The sequence below is a fragment of the Rhinoraja longicauda genome, chromosome 18, assembly GCF_053455715.1.
Source record: "Rhinoraja longicauda isolate Sanriku21f chromosome 18, sRhiLon1.1, whole genome shotgun sequence".
Classification (NCBI taxonomy): domain Eukaryota; kingdom Metazoa; phylum Chordata; class Chondrichthyes; order Rajiformes; family Arhynchobatidae; genus Rhinoraja; species Rhinoraja longicauda.
In genome coordinates, this window is record NC_135970.1 from 11,975,751 (window position 1) to 11,993,107 (window position 17,357).

Consider the following 17,357-nt stretch of genomic DNA (forward strand, 5'->3'; position numbering starts at 1 on the left):
TCTAGTTTCCCTCGCCCCTGATTCTCAGTCTGAAGAAGGGTCTCGACCCAAAACATTACATTCCTTCTCTCCAGAGATGCTGCCTGTCCCGCCGAGTTACTCCAGCATTTTGTGTCTATCTTCAATATCCCTTGTCAGCCAAGGTTCCCAGCCAGTCTTGCCCTTCATTCCAACAGGAATTTGTTGGCACTGACTGTTCCTTTCTCAGTTTTAATAGCCTCCCACTAGACATACATTCCTTTACCCGTTCACGGCTTCTCCACTTACAAGTTCCTGTGCATCAAATTCGGTCTTATCCCAATTTAACGCTGTTCACAATTATCAGAACCATTAGAATATGGATCATACGTGTGCGGTTCTAGCCTTTCAATGTGGTTAGACAGTAGCTGTAATTGGACACAGCTACCACACAGAGGGTGGTGAGTATATAGAAGGAGCTGCCGGAGGAGGTGGTAGAGGCAGGCACAATTGCAATGTTTAAAAGACATTTGGACAGGTCCATGCATAGGAAAGGTTTAGAGGGATAGGGGACGATTGGAGGCAAATGGGAATCGCTCCGGTCAGCTTGGCAAGTTTGCTTGGCATGGACATGTTGGATCAAAGGGCCTGTTTCTGTGCTGTTTTACTGTTAATCTAAAGTGAAAAATCTCATAGTGGTTAGAAGATACGGATGAATTAACTTGAAGCTGGATGTTTAACCAAAAATATACACCTGTTAAAAAAGGTGCCAGCTCTGGCTGCAGATGGCTGTAAGGTTGGTATTGTTTGTTGTCAGGCATGTACTGTCAGATCATCATACCCACCGATTACAACCTAAACCTTTGAACATCAGATTGAAATGTGTGGATACAATAATGCTTTGAAGCTTGTGTAGGAAGGAACTGCAGATGCCGGTTTGCACCGTAGACACAAAATCTCCAGCATCTCTGGACAGAAGGAAGGTGGGTGAGGTATCGGGTCGAGACCCTTCTTCAGATGCTTTCAAGCATCTGTGATAACATTTATATTGGTTCAAATTATGAGAGGGCACAATATTGAGCATGAAGTAAATGCTCCTCGTGCTTTGATATAATCCGAAGGTACAAGGCCTAGACTTTAATACAAAGCACCCTTCAGTAAAAAGACCTAAATCCTCTCCATCATTACTAACTTTTAATTACGCTGAGGCTCCCAAGGGTTTTAATAGTAACGTTAGCCCCTCTTACCCAAAGATCACAGTCCTAATGGCTCAGAATCCCCAAACTAAGATAACCGCGTTAGATTGCAAAGGTGGGTAAAGGAGGTTTATTCGAACAAAAGGTTTCAGAGCACCTGAACCTTTCCAGCCACAGAAACTTCCTTACAATAAATCTCATTAAACGTGAAGAAAACCATAGTTAAAATGTCTATCCATTTATTTATTACACCACTGTCCAATTACAAAAAAGCACCATAATACAGCATTTAATAAATAGGGCTAGTAACAGAAAATGAAGTCTCTTCATCACACTTGGTAACAATATCAAATACTTCACAATGTAAAAGACCAGCAAAAATGATGCATCAATCACACAAGAGAAAGGCTACAGTACACAACAAACAGACCAAAATAAGGAATATAATAAATAGCTTAGGTTGAACTAAGGTCAGAAACGAGATGGGACAAACAAAGGAAAAGCATCAAATGTCATAATAATAAATATTTAATCTACACTATTTATATTTCTGATTTGTATCTCTGTTTATAGCTTATTATGAAAGGAAATCGGTGCATGTAAATATAAGCAAGTTATGTTTGTGGGACGGTGGACAGGGGAGAATAGTGGCCGTGAAGTTGCCCTTGGCATATGTTGAGGGAGCTGGTAAACAAGCGGAGGGGGATGGTTGAAGTGGAGGATAAGGCATCAAACCAAAGATGGCTTCTCTACCCCAACCAACGTCAGCGCTCACTCAAAGCAACTCCATCCCAGAAAACAAGCTGGTCAGCTGGTTTGACTCGTGCCACTTTTCATAGACAGGGAAAGGCCGGGTGCAGAGGGCAAGAAACCCCACAGAGCGTTCAGAAGTGGCTTTACATTGGACTGAATGTTCCACTTTACAACACTGACAAAATGGGAGGTTTAAATTAGAAAACAGTTTCCCTTAAACAGGCCAGAGGATAAATAAATAAATTCCAAGACGAAAGATACAATCAGGATTATTTTGAAGAAAACAGTACGTTTCCTGGATTGGCAATAAAGCTACGCATTCTCAACAGTTGTAGGAGTAACATCCCAATCAAGATCAAAGTTTCCCTTCCTATTTCCTGTAAATTCTGGCAAAATCCACAGTGGACCATTAAATAAAAACCCTCTTTTAGGTTTTTCCCCTTATACTTTTATTAAGAATGTTAAATTAAGACCACTCAACAATTGATGGACGCTATTCTCTCATAACCTTTTCAAACGTGAGGCATTTTGAGATTTGCTAAATCATTCTTCTTAAATGAAGATAAGGACATATTAAGATCTGTCTGCAGGATAAGTAATTAGCACTTTGAGAAAACAGGGGTGATGCTCTGATTTGATCAGAAAGAGTTCATTTCCAAAGTCCAAAAGTGAGAGAACGTTTTCATGTATCACTTTTCCCACTTTGCATTGAGATTTTCCAATGAAATTAAAGATAGTAGATACACAATGGCATTTTCACCCCATTCTCTTATCCCAAAGCCAGCCCATGAATCTGATCTACAGTATAGCTAGATTGTGGGTGATCATGGCTATTTCCCTACCACTGAGGGCACCAGAGAATTTTAAGTCCCTTCTTGCAGCAACTATTTGGGAGTCCCTTCTGCTGCAAGCCCTCCATCAATTGTTGACCGCAGTCAGAAGACACCAGAGTCAGAAGCCACCACCAGTCCTTCCGGATCCCAGTCAGTTTCCCATCCTGACTCCAAGTCTGGGCTCCTACTGAAGAAGTATGCTTTCACTAAGCACGTTCTCTCCCTAAAGAGCCATCTTAATTGAAGAATCAGAGGATGGCTGGCTCACTCAGAATGCTGGGTACACAAGAAGTGTCCTGAAATATCAACACCTCCACGAACAACATGAAACTCTTTGGCAGAAATGAAGATTTACTTCAGAGTAATAAACTTGATGTGGCCAATGGCCTCCCCCAGTTATGGTGGGGCTCCGAGCCCTGAACATCCATGATAGAAGGTGGAGCAGCATTATGGTTCTTTTATCAGTTTGCTTGGTGCCATTATTTCCAACAAAGGACATCTTTGTAATGTCCAGTCTACAGGAGGATAGAACACAGTGTGTTGCTATTTACGAACAGAACCCGGAAACATGGCTGCCCCTCATAAGGTCATAGTTTAGCTCAGCGTGGAAACAGGTCCTTCTGCCCAGCGAGTCGGTGCCAAACAACAATCACCCCATACACTAGTTCTATCCTACAGTCCAGGGACAATTTACAGAAGCTAAATAACCTATAAACCCGCACGTCTTTGGAATGTGGGAGACAACCGGAGCACCCAGAGGAAACTCAAGCGATCACAGGGAGAATGTGCAAACGCAGTAGACAGCACCCATAGTCAGGATCGAACCCAGATCTCTGGCGCTGTAAGGCAGCAGCACTACCGCTGTGCCACTGTGCTGCCCAAAGTGAGATAGTCATACAGCATGGAAACAAGCACTTTACCCCAATGAGTCCACATCTGCCAACAAGCATCTATCCACACAAATCCTACATGAACCCCATGTGATTCTTCCCACATTCCCATCCACCTCCCACTGACTACACACTAGAGGCAATTTGCAGTGGCCCATTAAACTACTTGCGTGCATGTTTTTGGGAAGCAGGAGGAAACTGGAGTCCACAGAAGAAACCCACATGGTCACATGGAGAACGTGCAAACTCCACACAGACAGCACCCAAGATCCTGTGTGTGGTGATCCCCTGGTTTAACAGCATGGAAGATAGTGGGATTGAAGAGTTGTGTCCAACGCTACTAGATATCTGGCTCATCTGGAGAGCCAAGCTCCTCTTGTGCAAAGCAGCAAGCTCTACCAGGGAGCCACTGTCTAACCATTATAAGATGGCCTTATAAATGTCAGTATTAATTGTTGGTGGCATATCAGATCTTGCAGGGGTGAATGAGCTCAGTGAGATGGGTGTTACCTGTTGTCATTTTCTTTCATCACATTTAATTGTTAAAAATCCCCACATCTTCCTTGCCCGGATGCCTGGAAATTTCTACTCTCGGTGTTTCATCAGGTTGCCAGCAGGAAGCACATAGGACTGTCTCAGATTGACTTTCACCCTCTCTGCCCACATCCCCGACCTCCTTTTACAACTGTAACTGGTGCAGCTCGAGCTAAGCGTGTCCCGGTTAGGCTGGGATATGGTAGGTACTATGGTGTCTCCTCGCACTGAAGCTTTGAGGTAAATGGTGCAAACACCACATCAGTCCGATACTAACTTGCTGCAACTGAAATCCATCTGATTTCCTGATGATCGCAAAATAAAACACTGCAGATGCTGGAAATCTGAAATAAAAACAGACCATGCTGGAGAAACTCTGTGTCTGTGGAGAGAGAAACAGTTAATGATTCAGGCCAATAGTCTTTCATTACAACATTTCCAATGTAAGACCATTGACCTGTATCATTGACCCTTACTCTCTCCCCACACATGCTGCCTGACCAGCTGAGTATTTCCAGCATTCTCAGATTTTGTTATGAGCTCCCAGGGAAGCAGAGGGCTGGCTCAGATCCCAGCAATGTGGATTTCCATGCGATGGGGCTGGATAGTATTGCGGTAAAATTGGTCATGTCAGATCAAAACTGCTCAGTGGGATGACAGGGGAAGCAATACTGGCAACAGTTACCATCAGACTGTACTGATCAAGGAAAGGGGAGGTCTACAATCCATTCTCATCCTGCCAAGATCACAATCATGTTCCCTAATGCTCAAACATTCAGCAAATCACGGATGGCACAGAGGAACAGTGGTAGAGTTACTGCATTACAGCGCCAGAGTCCCGGGTTCGATCCTGACTACGGCCGTTTGTCCATATGGAATTTGTACGTTCGCCCCGTGACCTGCGTGGGTTTTCTCCGAGTTCATCGGTGTCCTCCCACAATCCAAAGACATACAGTTTTGCGGGTTAATTGGCTTGGTATAAATGTAAAATTGTCCCTAATATGTGCAGGGCAGTGTTAATGCGCGGGGATCGCTGGTCAGCACTGACTCGGTGGGCTGAAGGGCCTGTTTTTGCATGGTATCTCTAAACTAAACCTAATCCATGGGAACCTACATGAACGTCTTTGGAGGATTTTACACAGCAATGAGAAGTAGAGGGGTAATGGGCCACAGAGGGGCAATGGCCAATAGTGGCATTGGGCATTAGAGGGGCAATGGACAATGGAGGGGCAAAGGAGAATGGTGTAGCATTGGGCAATAGAGGGGCATTGGGCACAAGGAACAACGATCAGAGGGCACAAAGGCAACACTGAAGGGAAAGGTCTTTGACGACAAGAAGTGATGCAGAAGTCTGAGGGAATTTCACAAAATGAGAGTTCAAATCTCACGCTGGTTGGTTGCACAGTTTTCTAAACATTCTTTAGTTTATAATGTTGTAAGAAAAGGGACCATGACTCAATCTGATTGCCACCAAAACTGAATTGATTGGCTCATGCCCTTCCTGCCCAATCTAACCTTTGTAACTTCTAGTCCCACACCGATGTGACTGACTTTCAACTGCCCCCCAAGAGATCTAGGAAAACACAGTGTTTTCTGCACTGCAGCAGCACAGGAAGAATAAGTCTATGGAGAAAACGTCTTGGGAATGAACTGGGCTGATGGCCACTTCGGTCACACCCTCACCTGCAGAGCACATTGAAAATGAAGAGAAAGCCAATTGGTTTTTCCAATTAGCAAATCAATAATAAAAATAACAACGATGTTTTTTTCTACGCAGCGGGTCAGATAAAAATATTTCATGAATATTTCTCTCTTGGCCCTTGCGCAACACAGGCCTTAAGCATCTGACCAGCATTGTTCAGCTTGAAGCGAGTTACACAGACAGAGCCCGCTCCTCTGGCCGATAGCCCAGACTGGAGAGGATTTGTTTCTTTGCACGTTTACAGTAAGCTTTGCCCACCCACGTGCCAAGGGATGGGGAAAGGAGTCAAGCAGTGGGGCACGGGTAGACAAGTCTAACATGCGGCTTCCGAAAGGGCACCCTCTGCTGTTATGAGCTCCTCGCTTTGGCCATCTAACGCATGGTTAGTGGCGTGTGATGCAATGAGGTCGCTGCATGTTTGCACCGAATGTGATGGGTGTGTGCAGCCACCGGTTGGCCTGAATGCAGCCTCGATGTCCAGTGGGATCGAGCATGCGACTCTCTCCCTTTCTGGAAATCACAGAGATCTGCCCCGGCTAATCCGTTTAAAAAACCTGAGATGATTTTCCTTCTGTATTGTGGTTGAAGCTTGTGTACATTTCACAAACAAGATGGGGAGGGCGGTAAAAGAAAAAGCTTTTTTAATTTTTCTGTTTATTCAAACCTGAGGTATTTGCATCAAGCAGCCAGGATATCTTTAAACTATTTAATAACATTTAAATCAGCCATAATAATAGATACACCACTATTTACATTATATTAACGTCTGCATCCATTCGCAATCAGTTCATACAGATTATCTCTTAGAAGGTACTTTTCCAGCCTTAAGTGCTGCAGTCTGCATTTCAACTGGCTCAGTCACACACAAGGCAGGACAAAGTGCAATAAATGGCCTTCTCAGGTAGCAGTCCTGTGCAGACCACAGTACGATGTGGAAACATAAACACAAAATATATAATTAATAAGATAAAACCAGACTTTCTTGTCTCTTGAGTATTGCTTGAAGTACTTAAATACCGCACTGTACATCTTTAAACCGGGTTGGCCGTTTGCCATCACTTTCTTTTTTTCACCATTGCCAGAATGTGTGTGGAGAAATAAATTAGCTTTTCTGAAAACGTTCAAGACAAACTTCAAGTGATGTGTCAATCCACTCTCTGCATCGCGAGAGAAAATGGCTCCTGCGCTTGCACTCTGCTTTTACACACACAGAGTGCAGCGGCAGCGGTGTCTGCCATAAATAACCACAGATTCTCCTTCTCGCCCAGTAGAAGCCGCCCTGCCAATGCCGTCACGACACCTCGATGATCTCCATGCTGCCCGAGAAGCTGGACTGCTTGCCGATTTTGCCCAGGTCTTCCCTGGACCTGCTCTCCGACATGCCGTCCTCGAACTCCATCTGGCAGCTGCGCCTCTTGAACTGTTTCTCGATGGTGCCCTCCTCGTGCCAGCTCCGCCTGGCGTCCCTCGGCTCTCCCGGCTTCTCCCGCAGCCTCACCGAGCCGTACTGCTCGCAGCCGGCCGGCGCCGCAGCGCAGCCGAAGGGCGGGTAGGGGGCGGGGGCGGTGCTGGCGAAGAGGTTGGCGCCTGCTCCCTTGTGGCCGGGCTGCCCCTCCGTGCCGAAGTACCACGGGCCGTTGACGGGAGTGTTCGCGGAGGCGGGCGGCTGCGCCAGTTCCGTGTGCTTGCCCCAGCGGTTAAGGCTGCTGGTCCCCAGCGGGTGCTGCTGCTGGGCACTGGGGATATTCAGCAGCAGAGCCTGCTTCAAGTTCCCCTCCACACCGTTACCCTTGTGCACTGGGCAAGGTACGAAGGTCCTGGATAAGTTCAAGCTGAGGGGGTGCACGGGGGACAGACTGCCATTGTGCTTTGGTTTGCGCCTCTGCCGGGCTTTGGACTCGCAGCTGGCGTCTGACAGCGGGCTGTCTGGCGTCTGGACGTGCTGCTCGTGGCCGGGACTGCCCAGACTCACCTCCAGCTTGCACAGCTTGGGGATGTCGTCAGAATCCATCGGGGTGGCGGCCTTGCCCAGGCTGGGCGTGGCGCTGGGCGAGTAGGAAGACTTGATGTCGAGGGAGAAGGAGCGCTTGAGGCGGTTGGTGTCCTGGATGCGCTCGGTGGAGAGGTGCAGGCCGTTGAGGCTCTGCTGCAGGGCGATGTGCGAGGCGTTCTTGCACTCGCCCCTGCCCACTCCTCCCTCCGCCTCGCCGCTCTCCTTCTGCCCGCCTTGCCCCGCCAGCTCGGGGCACGTCCTCTCCCAGCCGCCTCTGCTGCCGTCTCTCGCCTCCCTGTCCACGTCCTCCTCTGGCTGGTCGCCCAGCGCCTTCAGCGGACCCAGGGAGCGAATCTTCAGAAACCGCAGGCTCTTCTCGAACTCCAGCAGCTGCCCCATGAAGTTGAAATTGGGAGAGATGGATGGCCTCCGGTCCTTGATAAACCTTTAACAGAAACACAACAACCCTTAGCTACTGCTTCCAGTGGATCGTTGTTGCCGAGACCACTGTGCCCACAGACCCGAGCTCTTCAAAAGAGTCCTCTACAACAAGTCACAAACACTTCCAATTCATCCCCAACATGCAACGCAGCAGTGATCCATTCCATCATTCTCACTGCCGGCCGTTATACTCCAGAGATACAGTGCGGAAACAGGCTCTTCGGCCGACCACTGATCACACTGGGGACAATTGACATTTTTTTACCGAAGCCAATTAACCTACAAACCAGCATGTCTTTGGAGTGCGGGAGGAAACCGAAGCACCCAGGGAAAACCCACGAGGTCACGGGATGAACATACAAACTCCATACAGACAACACCCATAGTTAGTATCAAACCCAGGTCTCTGGCGCAGTAAGACAGCAACTCCACTGCTGTGCCACTGTGCTGCCCCACTGACTACTGCCAGGACACTAAAATTGCACAGGTTACATCAATGGAGTAACTCAGTGGGTCAGTCAGAACCTCCAGCATCTGCAGTTACAGTCATATAGAGTCATACAGCAGGGAGACAGGCACAAGTCATCAATGCTGACCAAGGTGACCCATCTACGCTACTCCCATTTGCCCGCTTTTGGCCCCTATCCCTCTACTCCTTTCCTATCCATGTACCTGTCCAAGTGTCTTTTGAATGGTATTATTGTACCTGCCTCAACTATCTCCAATGGCAACTCATTCCAAGTACCCAACCCCTGCTGAGTTTCTTGTGTCTATAGGTTGTCAATGGCTGGTGTAATAGCCTAACCTTGGCCAACCCCATTAGACTGGATGTCCAACACAGTGGGAGGCCGACACGGGATACTCCACCCTTGCCAACTCTGGAGAGGGGCAGGCACTTGCACCTCTGCCACAGATCTGGAGATGGCAGGGAGCAGGAGGTAAGTTACTGAGAGACATAGAGTGGGAGATTAGGAGTCACCTGATGAACGCCATCTTTGCCTCAATGATGGTTACCTTTTGGATAATGGATACCTGAGTAACTCCGTTTGAGGTCATTAAATAAAGTGGCCTCAAACAATCCTTGAGCACTGGAAACTGGAAAGCTGTGCCCAGCCATCTTTCAGGAACTAATGGCAGGAAAGGGGCTGTGGCAGAACACGTGGAAATAGGAGCATGAGGAGGCTACTAGGTCCCTCACCTGCCCCGCTGTTCAATGTGATCATGGCTATCTATGCCGGCCTCAGTTCCTCGTCCGACCCATAGTCTCAATCCCTCTATCTTTCAAATATTCATCCATTTCCACCTTAAATACATCTACAGAATTTCAGACATTTGCTACCCACTGACAGAAATATCCACACACTTCTGTTTAAATGCCCAGTTCCATCCCCTTGTTTGTGACTCTCCCGCTAATGGAAACAACACAACATCTACCCTATCAAACCCCCGTAGGATCTTTCATGTTTGAATAGGATCATCTTCACTCTTGTAAGCTCGCAAGAAATACAAGCCTAAACAATCTTGCCTTGAACACCTCTCAAAGACTAGAATACCTATGAAACTCCACTTAATACACACCCATACAAACTCACACGCATTCACACATACACATGAAAATAGTGCAGGCGGCAATATTCAACATGATCCATCATGTCATATAGTCCACCCTATTGCTTTCTAATCCACACTTACAATCAGGTTTAGTAAATTGATTCATCTAAATGGAGACACAAGAAACCACAGATGGCAGAATCTTGAGAAAATCATAAGTGCTGGAGTAACTCAGTGGGTCAGGAGGGAATAAATAGACAAAGTTTCGGGTTGGAAGAAAAATCTAAACCCGAAACATCACCTGTACATTCTCTCCAGAGATGCTGCCTGACCTGTTGAGTTACTCCAGCACTTTGTGTTTTGCTGGTTCATCTGAAGTATGGGCAGGTCACAATGACAATGTCTCTCCTTCAATCTCACTCAATGGTTTGTAGCCGAGCAGCAGTCTGAAGAAGGTCTTTGGAAGAGAGTGAAGACTGTCTTCCAATCACCATCATGGGTTAGGGAGGAAGAAATGAAGCAATGGGGTAGTGATCAACATTCACACGACCCACTCCAGCTTGAGGGGATGGTCATTTACCTGTAAGCTTCGTCTGAGGACAGCCCCATGGTCTTCATAATGTAGGCAATGGCAACGGTAGCTGATCGTGAGATTCCCGCCAAGCAGTGAACAAGCACTCGGCAGTTGGAGACCTTTGCTTTGTCTAAACAGGAGAGAGAACAGCTTGAGATGAATGCACGTCCACAAATGTACCCCCACCCCTCTCTTGAGTGAACAGGACGACTTTGTTTTAGATATACAGCATGGAAGCAGGCCTTTCATCCCACCGGGTCCATGTCAACCAGCGATCACCCGTTCACTAGTTCTATCCCACACATTAGGGACAGCAGCAATTAGTGCACAGCAACTTCCAACTCTGGGATTCCCTACCCACTTAACAACAGGAAACCATCAGCCTCTGAGAATTCATCTCCAAGTTAAAAACCTTTCCATCATTCCTTCACCATGGAAAGGGTCTAAACCCTGGAATATTCTCTCCAGCATTAGGTGTTGTGTGAGTACCTTCGCCTTGAGAGACGTCAGTTCAGAATGGTGGTTCTCCTATACCCTCTCAGGGACAATTTTGTCGGCGTTACCCGCATCTCGGCCCAAAGAAAGTAAAAACCAAGGCATGGTCCTCTGAATTATACCGGGGAACTGGACTGTACTGAATTGTACTCAGTCCTGCCAAACCCAGCACCTGCCCGAGTGATACTGAGATTTTGGTCGCATGTATTACCTATAAAATCCACAGACTCGTCCAACCAGGGCAGAAGCTTCTCACAGTAGTTGTCATTGACTGGAATGCGCATGAAGTGACTCTCAGAGATGAAGTCCGGCTTGGGACACGAGTTGCTGGCGTTGAGAACGTACGTGATTCCATTCTGTTCCATGAGGTCCTGCAGCAGGGAAACACACCCAGGTTTATTGTACGTGCGTTAAAACAACACATCTCTCCGCAGCCCACCATTGGGATTGCTGAGGGCACATCAGCAGTCATTTGGAAACCACAGCATCATCTCTCTGATTAGGGAACATGCCCTGTACTAGTGACAGATGCCAGTTCTGTGTGTTTGTGATGTCCATCTCCTCTCGCACAAACATGTACGCACGCACACACATGTATCATGAACTGATCACATGCAAAATTTAAGAGGGATTTGAGAGAATGTCAGGCATGGGAACAGATTACTGATCATAAGCATTGCTGATAAGGTCAGTATTTAATGCCCATCCCCAAGTGCCCTTAAAAAGATGATGGTAAGCTGTACCTCAAACCACTCGACCCCCGTTGTCATGGGACCCCTGCAGTGTCACCGTACATGAAGTTCAGGTTTTGCATTTGGAGAAGATGTGGAATTGATGCTACAGTTCCGAGTAAGAATGGTGGACAACGTGAGAGGGGAACAGGTGGGACACCTGACTGCCCTTTGATTTTCTAGTGGTAGAGGTTGTGGCTTTGCTATCGAGCCTTGGCTAACTGCTACCTTCAGCAGATGGTGCAGAGGGAAGGAGTGAAGTGTGTCGGAAGGAGCTGCAGGTGATGGCTTACACTAATGATAGACAAAACGCTGGACTAACTCAGCAGGTCAGGCAGCATCTCTGGAGAAAAGGAATAGGTGACGTTCCAGGTCGAGACCTTTCTTCAGACTGAGAGTGAAGTGTGGGTAGGCTGTCAGTCAGGCGGCAAGCTCCAGGGGTAGGGGTGGGGAAGGGTGAAAGGCAGAAGACTAGAAACTGGCTTCAAAACTGGCATTACAAACGTGGATAGAATGGCTTGTTTCTGTGGTTTAGTGGCAGTGCAGTGGAAGCAAATTCAAGCAACTCCCTGCTTACAAGTCCGTAAAATCTAGCAACTGTAAACGAGATCACTGTCGAATGTATTTTGTGTGTGAAAATCACTTGGAGGCCACCAGTGAAATCAGCTGTCGGTTGGAAAGCTGCAACCCCAGTGAGAGCCATTTCCTCTGGTCACAGAATGACTGGGTTCCGTGCAGATTCTCCCGGTAAAACGTTATAGCCTACACCCAGGCTGTGCTCATGAAAGCGCTCCACCCAAAATGCCTTCTTCCCCTTTCGGATGCTGCCTGGCTTGCTGCCCGGGTCAACGTTTCCCCATTTACCACAGATTTCCCACAATCGGGCTGCTTTCGTTACACGCTTGTTCCCACCGTCTACATAAGGCTCTGCTGAAATTAGACAGGACACAAGGAAAACCTTTTTCCACCCAGAGGATGATGGAGCTCTGGAACTCACGGGCACCGAGTCTGAAGAAGGGACGTAACCTATCCATTTTCTTCAGACATGCTGCCTGACCCGCTGATTTATTCCAGCATTTTGTGACTCTCACTGACTTAAACAATGGGAGATGCAAATTTGGGCTTGTATCTCTTGGGAGTTTACATGACCCAGGGTGATTTTATTCAAACATGTAAGATCCTAAGAGGGCTTGAGAGGGTAGACGTTGTGATGTTCCCATTAGTGGGAGAGTCACAAACAAGGGGACGCAGCTACAAAATAAGGGGCTCATTGAAATTGTGTGTACACTTGAAAAACTGTGGCCTGAAAGGCTTATCGACCATGCTGGAAGGTGGCACCAGCATGGGAGCTCTCTATCAACAAGCACACAAATTATGGGCTGAACTGCCTGCTTCTGTGGTTTATCTCTAACTAATTTTATGTGTACAATAAACGGTTTATGTTAATAAATAATGAACAACAACAAAAAAACAGATGGAAGAACTCAGTGGGTCAAGCAGAATTTTTAAGGGAAAGGGAACTGTAGACATTTCGGGTCAAGGAAGGATATTCTTGCTATTGAGGGCGTGCAGCGTAGGTTTACTAGGTTAATTCCCGGAATGGCGGGACTGTCATATGTTGAAAGACTGGAGCGACTAGGCTTGTATACACTGGAATTTAGAAGGATGAGAGGGGATCTTATCGAAACGTATAAGATAATTAAGGGGTTGGACACGTTAGAGGCAGGAAACATGTTTCCAATGTTGGGAGTCCAGAACAAGGGGCCACAGTTTAAGAATAAGGGGTAGGCCACTTAGAACAGAGATGAGGAAAAACTTTTTCAGTCAGAGAGTTGTGAATCTGTGGAATTCTCTGCCTCAGAGGACAGTGGAGGCCAATTCTCTGAATACATTCAAGAGAGAGCTAAATAGAGCTCTTAAGGATAGCGGAGTCAGGGGGTATGGGGAGAAGGCAGGAACGGGGTACTGATTGAGAATGATCAGCCATGATCACATTGAATGGCGGTGCTGGCTCGAAGGGCCGAATGGCCTACTCCTGCACCTATTGTCTATTGTCTATAGATCCTGTTTCAGGACCACACCACAGATGGTGCCTGACCCATTGAGTTCCTCCAGCAGTTTCTTTCTGCTCCAATTTTCAGTCTCTTGCATTCCTGTCTTAATAAAGTATTACTTCTGCATTGCTCCCTCTTCCTCTCCCTCCCACAGTTGCCAACCCTCCAAGATGATCCCAGGCCACTGCTCCAACCGGCTTAGGAGACACAAGACAGGGGCATCCAAAGCATGGCGCATCAGTTGCATTTTCACGACTTGTTTAAATGTTTTGGAGGAAGATTAAAAATAGACGCCGTTTAACTGGTGGTCTGGGGTGGGAGATCATGTAATGAGAGCCCAGGAATTTGGAGCAGCATAGTTGCCATCCTACACCCGTTGAAGTGGGAGAAGTTAAAAAAATATATATTTCAAAAATAAACTCCATTCATAAAACTGCGTACAAGAAATGAACACTCATTGAATGGCTTACTTTACATCTATGGTGCCATTCAGTCTACACACTCATAGTGCCATTGGTCCAATACATTTATGGTATGAGCACGTTCTGTGTACCGAGCATTGTTGCTAGTCATGTGGCCCCCTTGAACAATACAAAAGTGTTTGAGAGGCTTTTACACAGGCATACATAGCCGCTCCACGAAGGACTTTAGAGTGCAAACCATTGCCCACAAAGTTTTTGCGTTGCCTTCACCAACCTTCCATGCACTCTTGCACTTGGAATGTGCCAGGCAGCAGCATTCACTCTGAGACATCTCACTGAACTGGAAGACCAACAAGTTTAGGGCAGACCAAAGAGAGCCTCCCACCGAGTTGATGGTCTTCCAGCAGGACGTTCCCCTTGTGTCCGTGGGAACAGCCCGTAGATTAGGGAGCCCACTGATATGTAGCTGCTCGGGAAGAACCTCAACAAGGGACTTGCATCCTTTTCTAGACCTTCCTTGTCATGCCCCATCCACAAAGAGGAGGCAATGGTCTAATGGTCTCGTCACAACCGTCCCAAGGGCAGCCTGGTTGGGACCGTGATCCCAACCAGGCAGGAAGTATCTGACGGGGAGGGACTCTCTCACTGCTGGCCAGCCTCGGCTTTTGATGGTAAATTCTGGTGACAAGGCATTTTACCAAATGGTTTTGATGATCCAGGAGAATTGCTCGGCTTTGCTTTGATGAAATCAGAGGGGGAATCAACACACCTGACTGCTCCATCCACCGATGGTGAAGCAGGTGGACTGATTCTCTAGTCAGCCTCTGTAAGCTCACCGGGACAGTACACCCACAATAAGGTGCGGAGGCACGATGGCCATTTAAGTCTGGAATAGATAGGGTAAATGCAGACTCTTGTACCCAGAGTAGGAGATTCAAGAACCAGTGCACACGGGTTTAAGGCGAGGGGGGAAAGATTTACTAGGATCCTGGAGGTCAACCGTTTACACAAAGGGTGGTGGGTGTATGTGAAGAGCTGCCAGCAGAGTTAAGGTAGATACTATCACAGCGATTATAAAAACATTTGGGCAGATACATGGATAGGATAGGTTCAGTGGGATATGGGCCAATCGCAGGCAGGTGGGACTAGTCTATTGGGACATGTTGGTCGACGTGGGCAAGTTGGGCCGAGGGGCCTGTATCACTGTATCACTCTATGACCCTAAGTCTCATATTGTGCAAGCGCACAAACAAACAAATAGCTTTATAGACAATAGGTACAGGAGGAGGCCATTTGGCCCTTCGAGCCAGCACCGCCATTCAATGTGATCATGGCTGATCATTCTCAATCAGTACCCCGTTCCTGCCTTCTCCCCATACCCCCTGACTCCACTATCCTTAAGAGCTCTATCTAGCTCTCTCTTGAATGCATTCGGAGAATTGGCCTCCACTGCCTTTCTATTGGCTGCATGGGAACAGAGGGAAATAAATCATCGAATGGTGTATTTAAATAAGAGTAATCACCGAGGTGATTGTACTGAAAAACAAAGCTTGAAGGTCGAGAGAGGCAGATATATTAGGGAGGTTCTCCAGCGTTTACCGATAATCAGCCCTGAAGCCCCATCCAGCCCGGTCGGTGGAGATGCAAACGTACCTTGTTTAGCACATCTTTCTGCGACCCCAAGTAGAGATGAGGAAGGATTCGCGTGGGACCGATGTTGGCGACGGGTAAGCACGGCTGAGAGATGCTCATCGGCAGGAGTGAGGTGGGCTTTCCCTCACACAAGCTTGGGAAACAGGATGAAAATGCGGAAAATCCCCCTGGAAAGAAAGAAGGAAAAAAAACATGACCACACTGTGATCTCAATCCACCTCATGTCTGCCTGGCACCCTAACCCCGTAACAGACCGGCCCAAAGAACGCCTTGTCATTTTAGCTTAACCAGGGTCATTACATGAATGGGAACAGGCTCTCTCTCCATTGCTTAAGACACCATTTTGGGCGAGATCCTGAGCTGCCAGAGTCCTGCCCATTATCACTGCACCTGATTTACTCCAGGGTTTGCAAAGCTCAGAACAATTTGCCGGAAACATTCAGCAGGTCAGGCAGCATTTGTGGAAGGAGAAACTGAGCCAATGCTACAAGTCTTGCTGAACAAGACCTCAAAAGCTGCACTGGAAAGGCAGCGAAGGGACCTTTGAGCTGAAACATCAACTCCATTGTCCCGCTGAGTGCTTTTCAGCACTTTGTATTTTTAATTTCGATTTCCAGCATCTGCAGTTTTTTTCATTTTCAGTTACTGGAAAGGAAGATGCTGTGAAACCTTGCTTTAACCACATGGAATGATTGCGGCCAGCTAGTAAGGATGTGGGTTTGTGATCTCACCTATTCTGATTCAATCCAGGGCACCTGGAGTCAGAGAGTCCTGCAGCACAGAAACAGGCCCTTTGACTACGATTTCCCATCTACACTAGTCCCACCTGTCCATGTTTGGCCCATATCCCTCTAAACCTTACCCTCCATGTACCTGTCCAAATATCTTTTAAATGTTATCATAGTACCTGGCTCAACTACGTCCTCTGGCAGCTTGTTGCCCTCTGTGTGAATAAGTTGCCCCTCAGGTTCCTATTAAATCTTTCCCCTCTCACTTTAAACCTATGAGTTCTCGTTCTTGATTCCCCTACTCTGAGTAAAAGACTCAATCCCCTCAATATCTTATGGAACTCCCCGAAGATCACCCCTAATCCCCCTGCACTCCAAGAGATAAAGTCCCAGCCTGCCCAACCCCTCTCTCCCTATAACTCAGGCCCTCAAGTCCTGGCAACATCCTTGTAAATATTCGCTGCACTCTTTCCAGCATAACAACATCTTTCCTCCAATACCGTGGCCAAAACTGGACACAGTACTCCATGCAGTGTGTCCACCTGCTACCCACCACCACAGAGAAGTGGTAGGGACCCCTTCATCTAGCGCTTTGCCTGACACTAAATAGTGTCTCCGCATGGAGGGCTGTTGCCATCAGGTGGGTGATTAGAATCTCCTGCCTGTGTGCTGGAAACAGGAAAACAAGGAAAAAAAACAAGGAACTGAAAGTGCTGGTTTACAAAGATAAGACACAAAGTGCTGGAGTAACTCAGCAGCATCTTCTGGAGGACATGGGCAGGTGAAGTTTTGGGCCAGGACCTTTGTGATTTGGGGGGGGGGGGGGGGGGGGGAAGAAAGCTGGAAAAC

At 47.3% G+C, this 17,357-nt stretch overlaps 1 protein-coding gene across 3 annotated transcripts in view; it reads right to left on the reverse strand.

Annotated features, from left to right (window-relative positions):
• Nucleotides 1–1,392: 1,392 nt before the first annotated feature.
• LOC144602253 (dual specificity protein phosphatase 8-like) overlaps nucleotides 1,393–17,357 on the reverse strand; it is a 227,154-nt gene continuing 211,189 nt past the window's right edge. For all 3 annotated transcript variants that reach the window (XM_078415124.1, XM_078415125.1, XM_078415126.1), the window contains 4 exons: nucleotides 15,781–15,947; nucleotides 11,132–11,291; nucleotides 10,432–10,555; nucleotides 1,393–8,304 (listed from right to left, as the gene is read on the reverse strand). In XM_078415124.1, coding sequence (XP_078271250.1) covers nucleotides 7,158–8,304; nucleotides 10,432–10,555; nucleotides 11,132–11,291; nucleotides 15,781–15,947 — 1,598 coding nt within the window. In that variant the 3' untranslated portion in view covers nucleotides 1,393–7,157. The remainder of the gene's footprint in view (nucleotides 8,305–10,431; nucleotides 10,556–11,131; nucleotides 11,292–15,780; nucleotides 15,948–17,357) is intronic.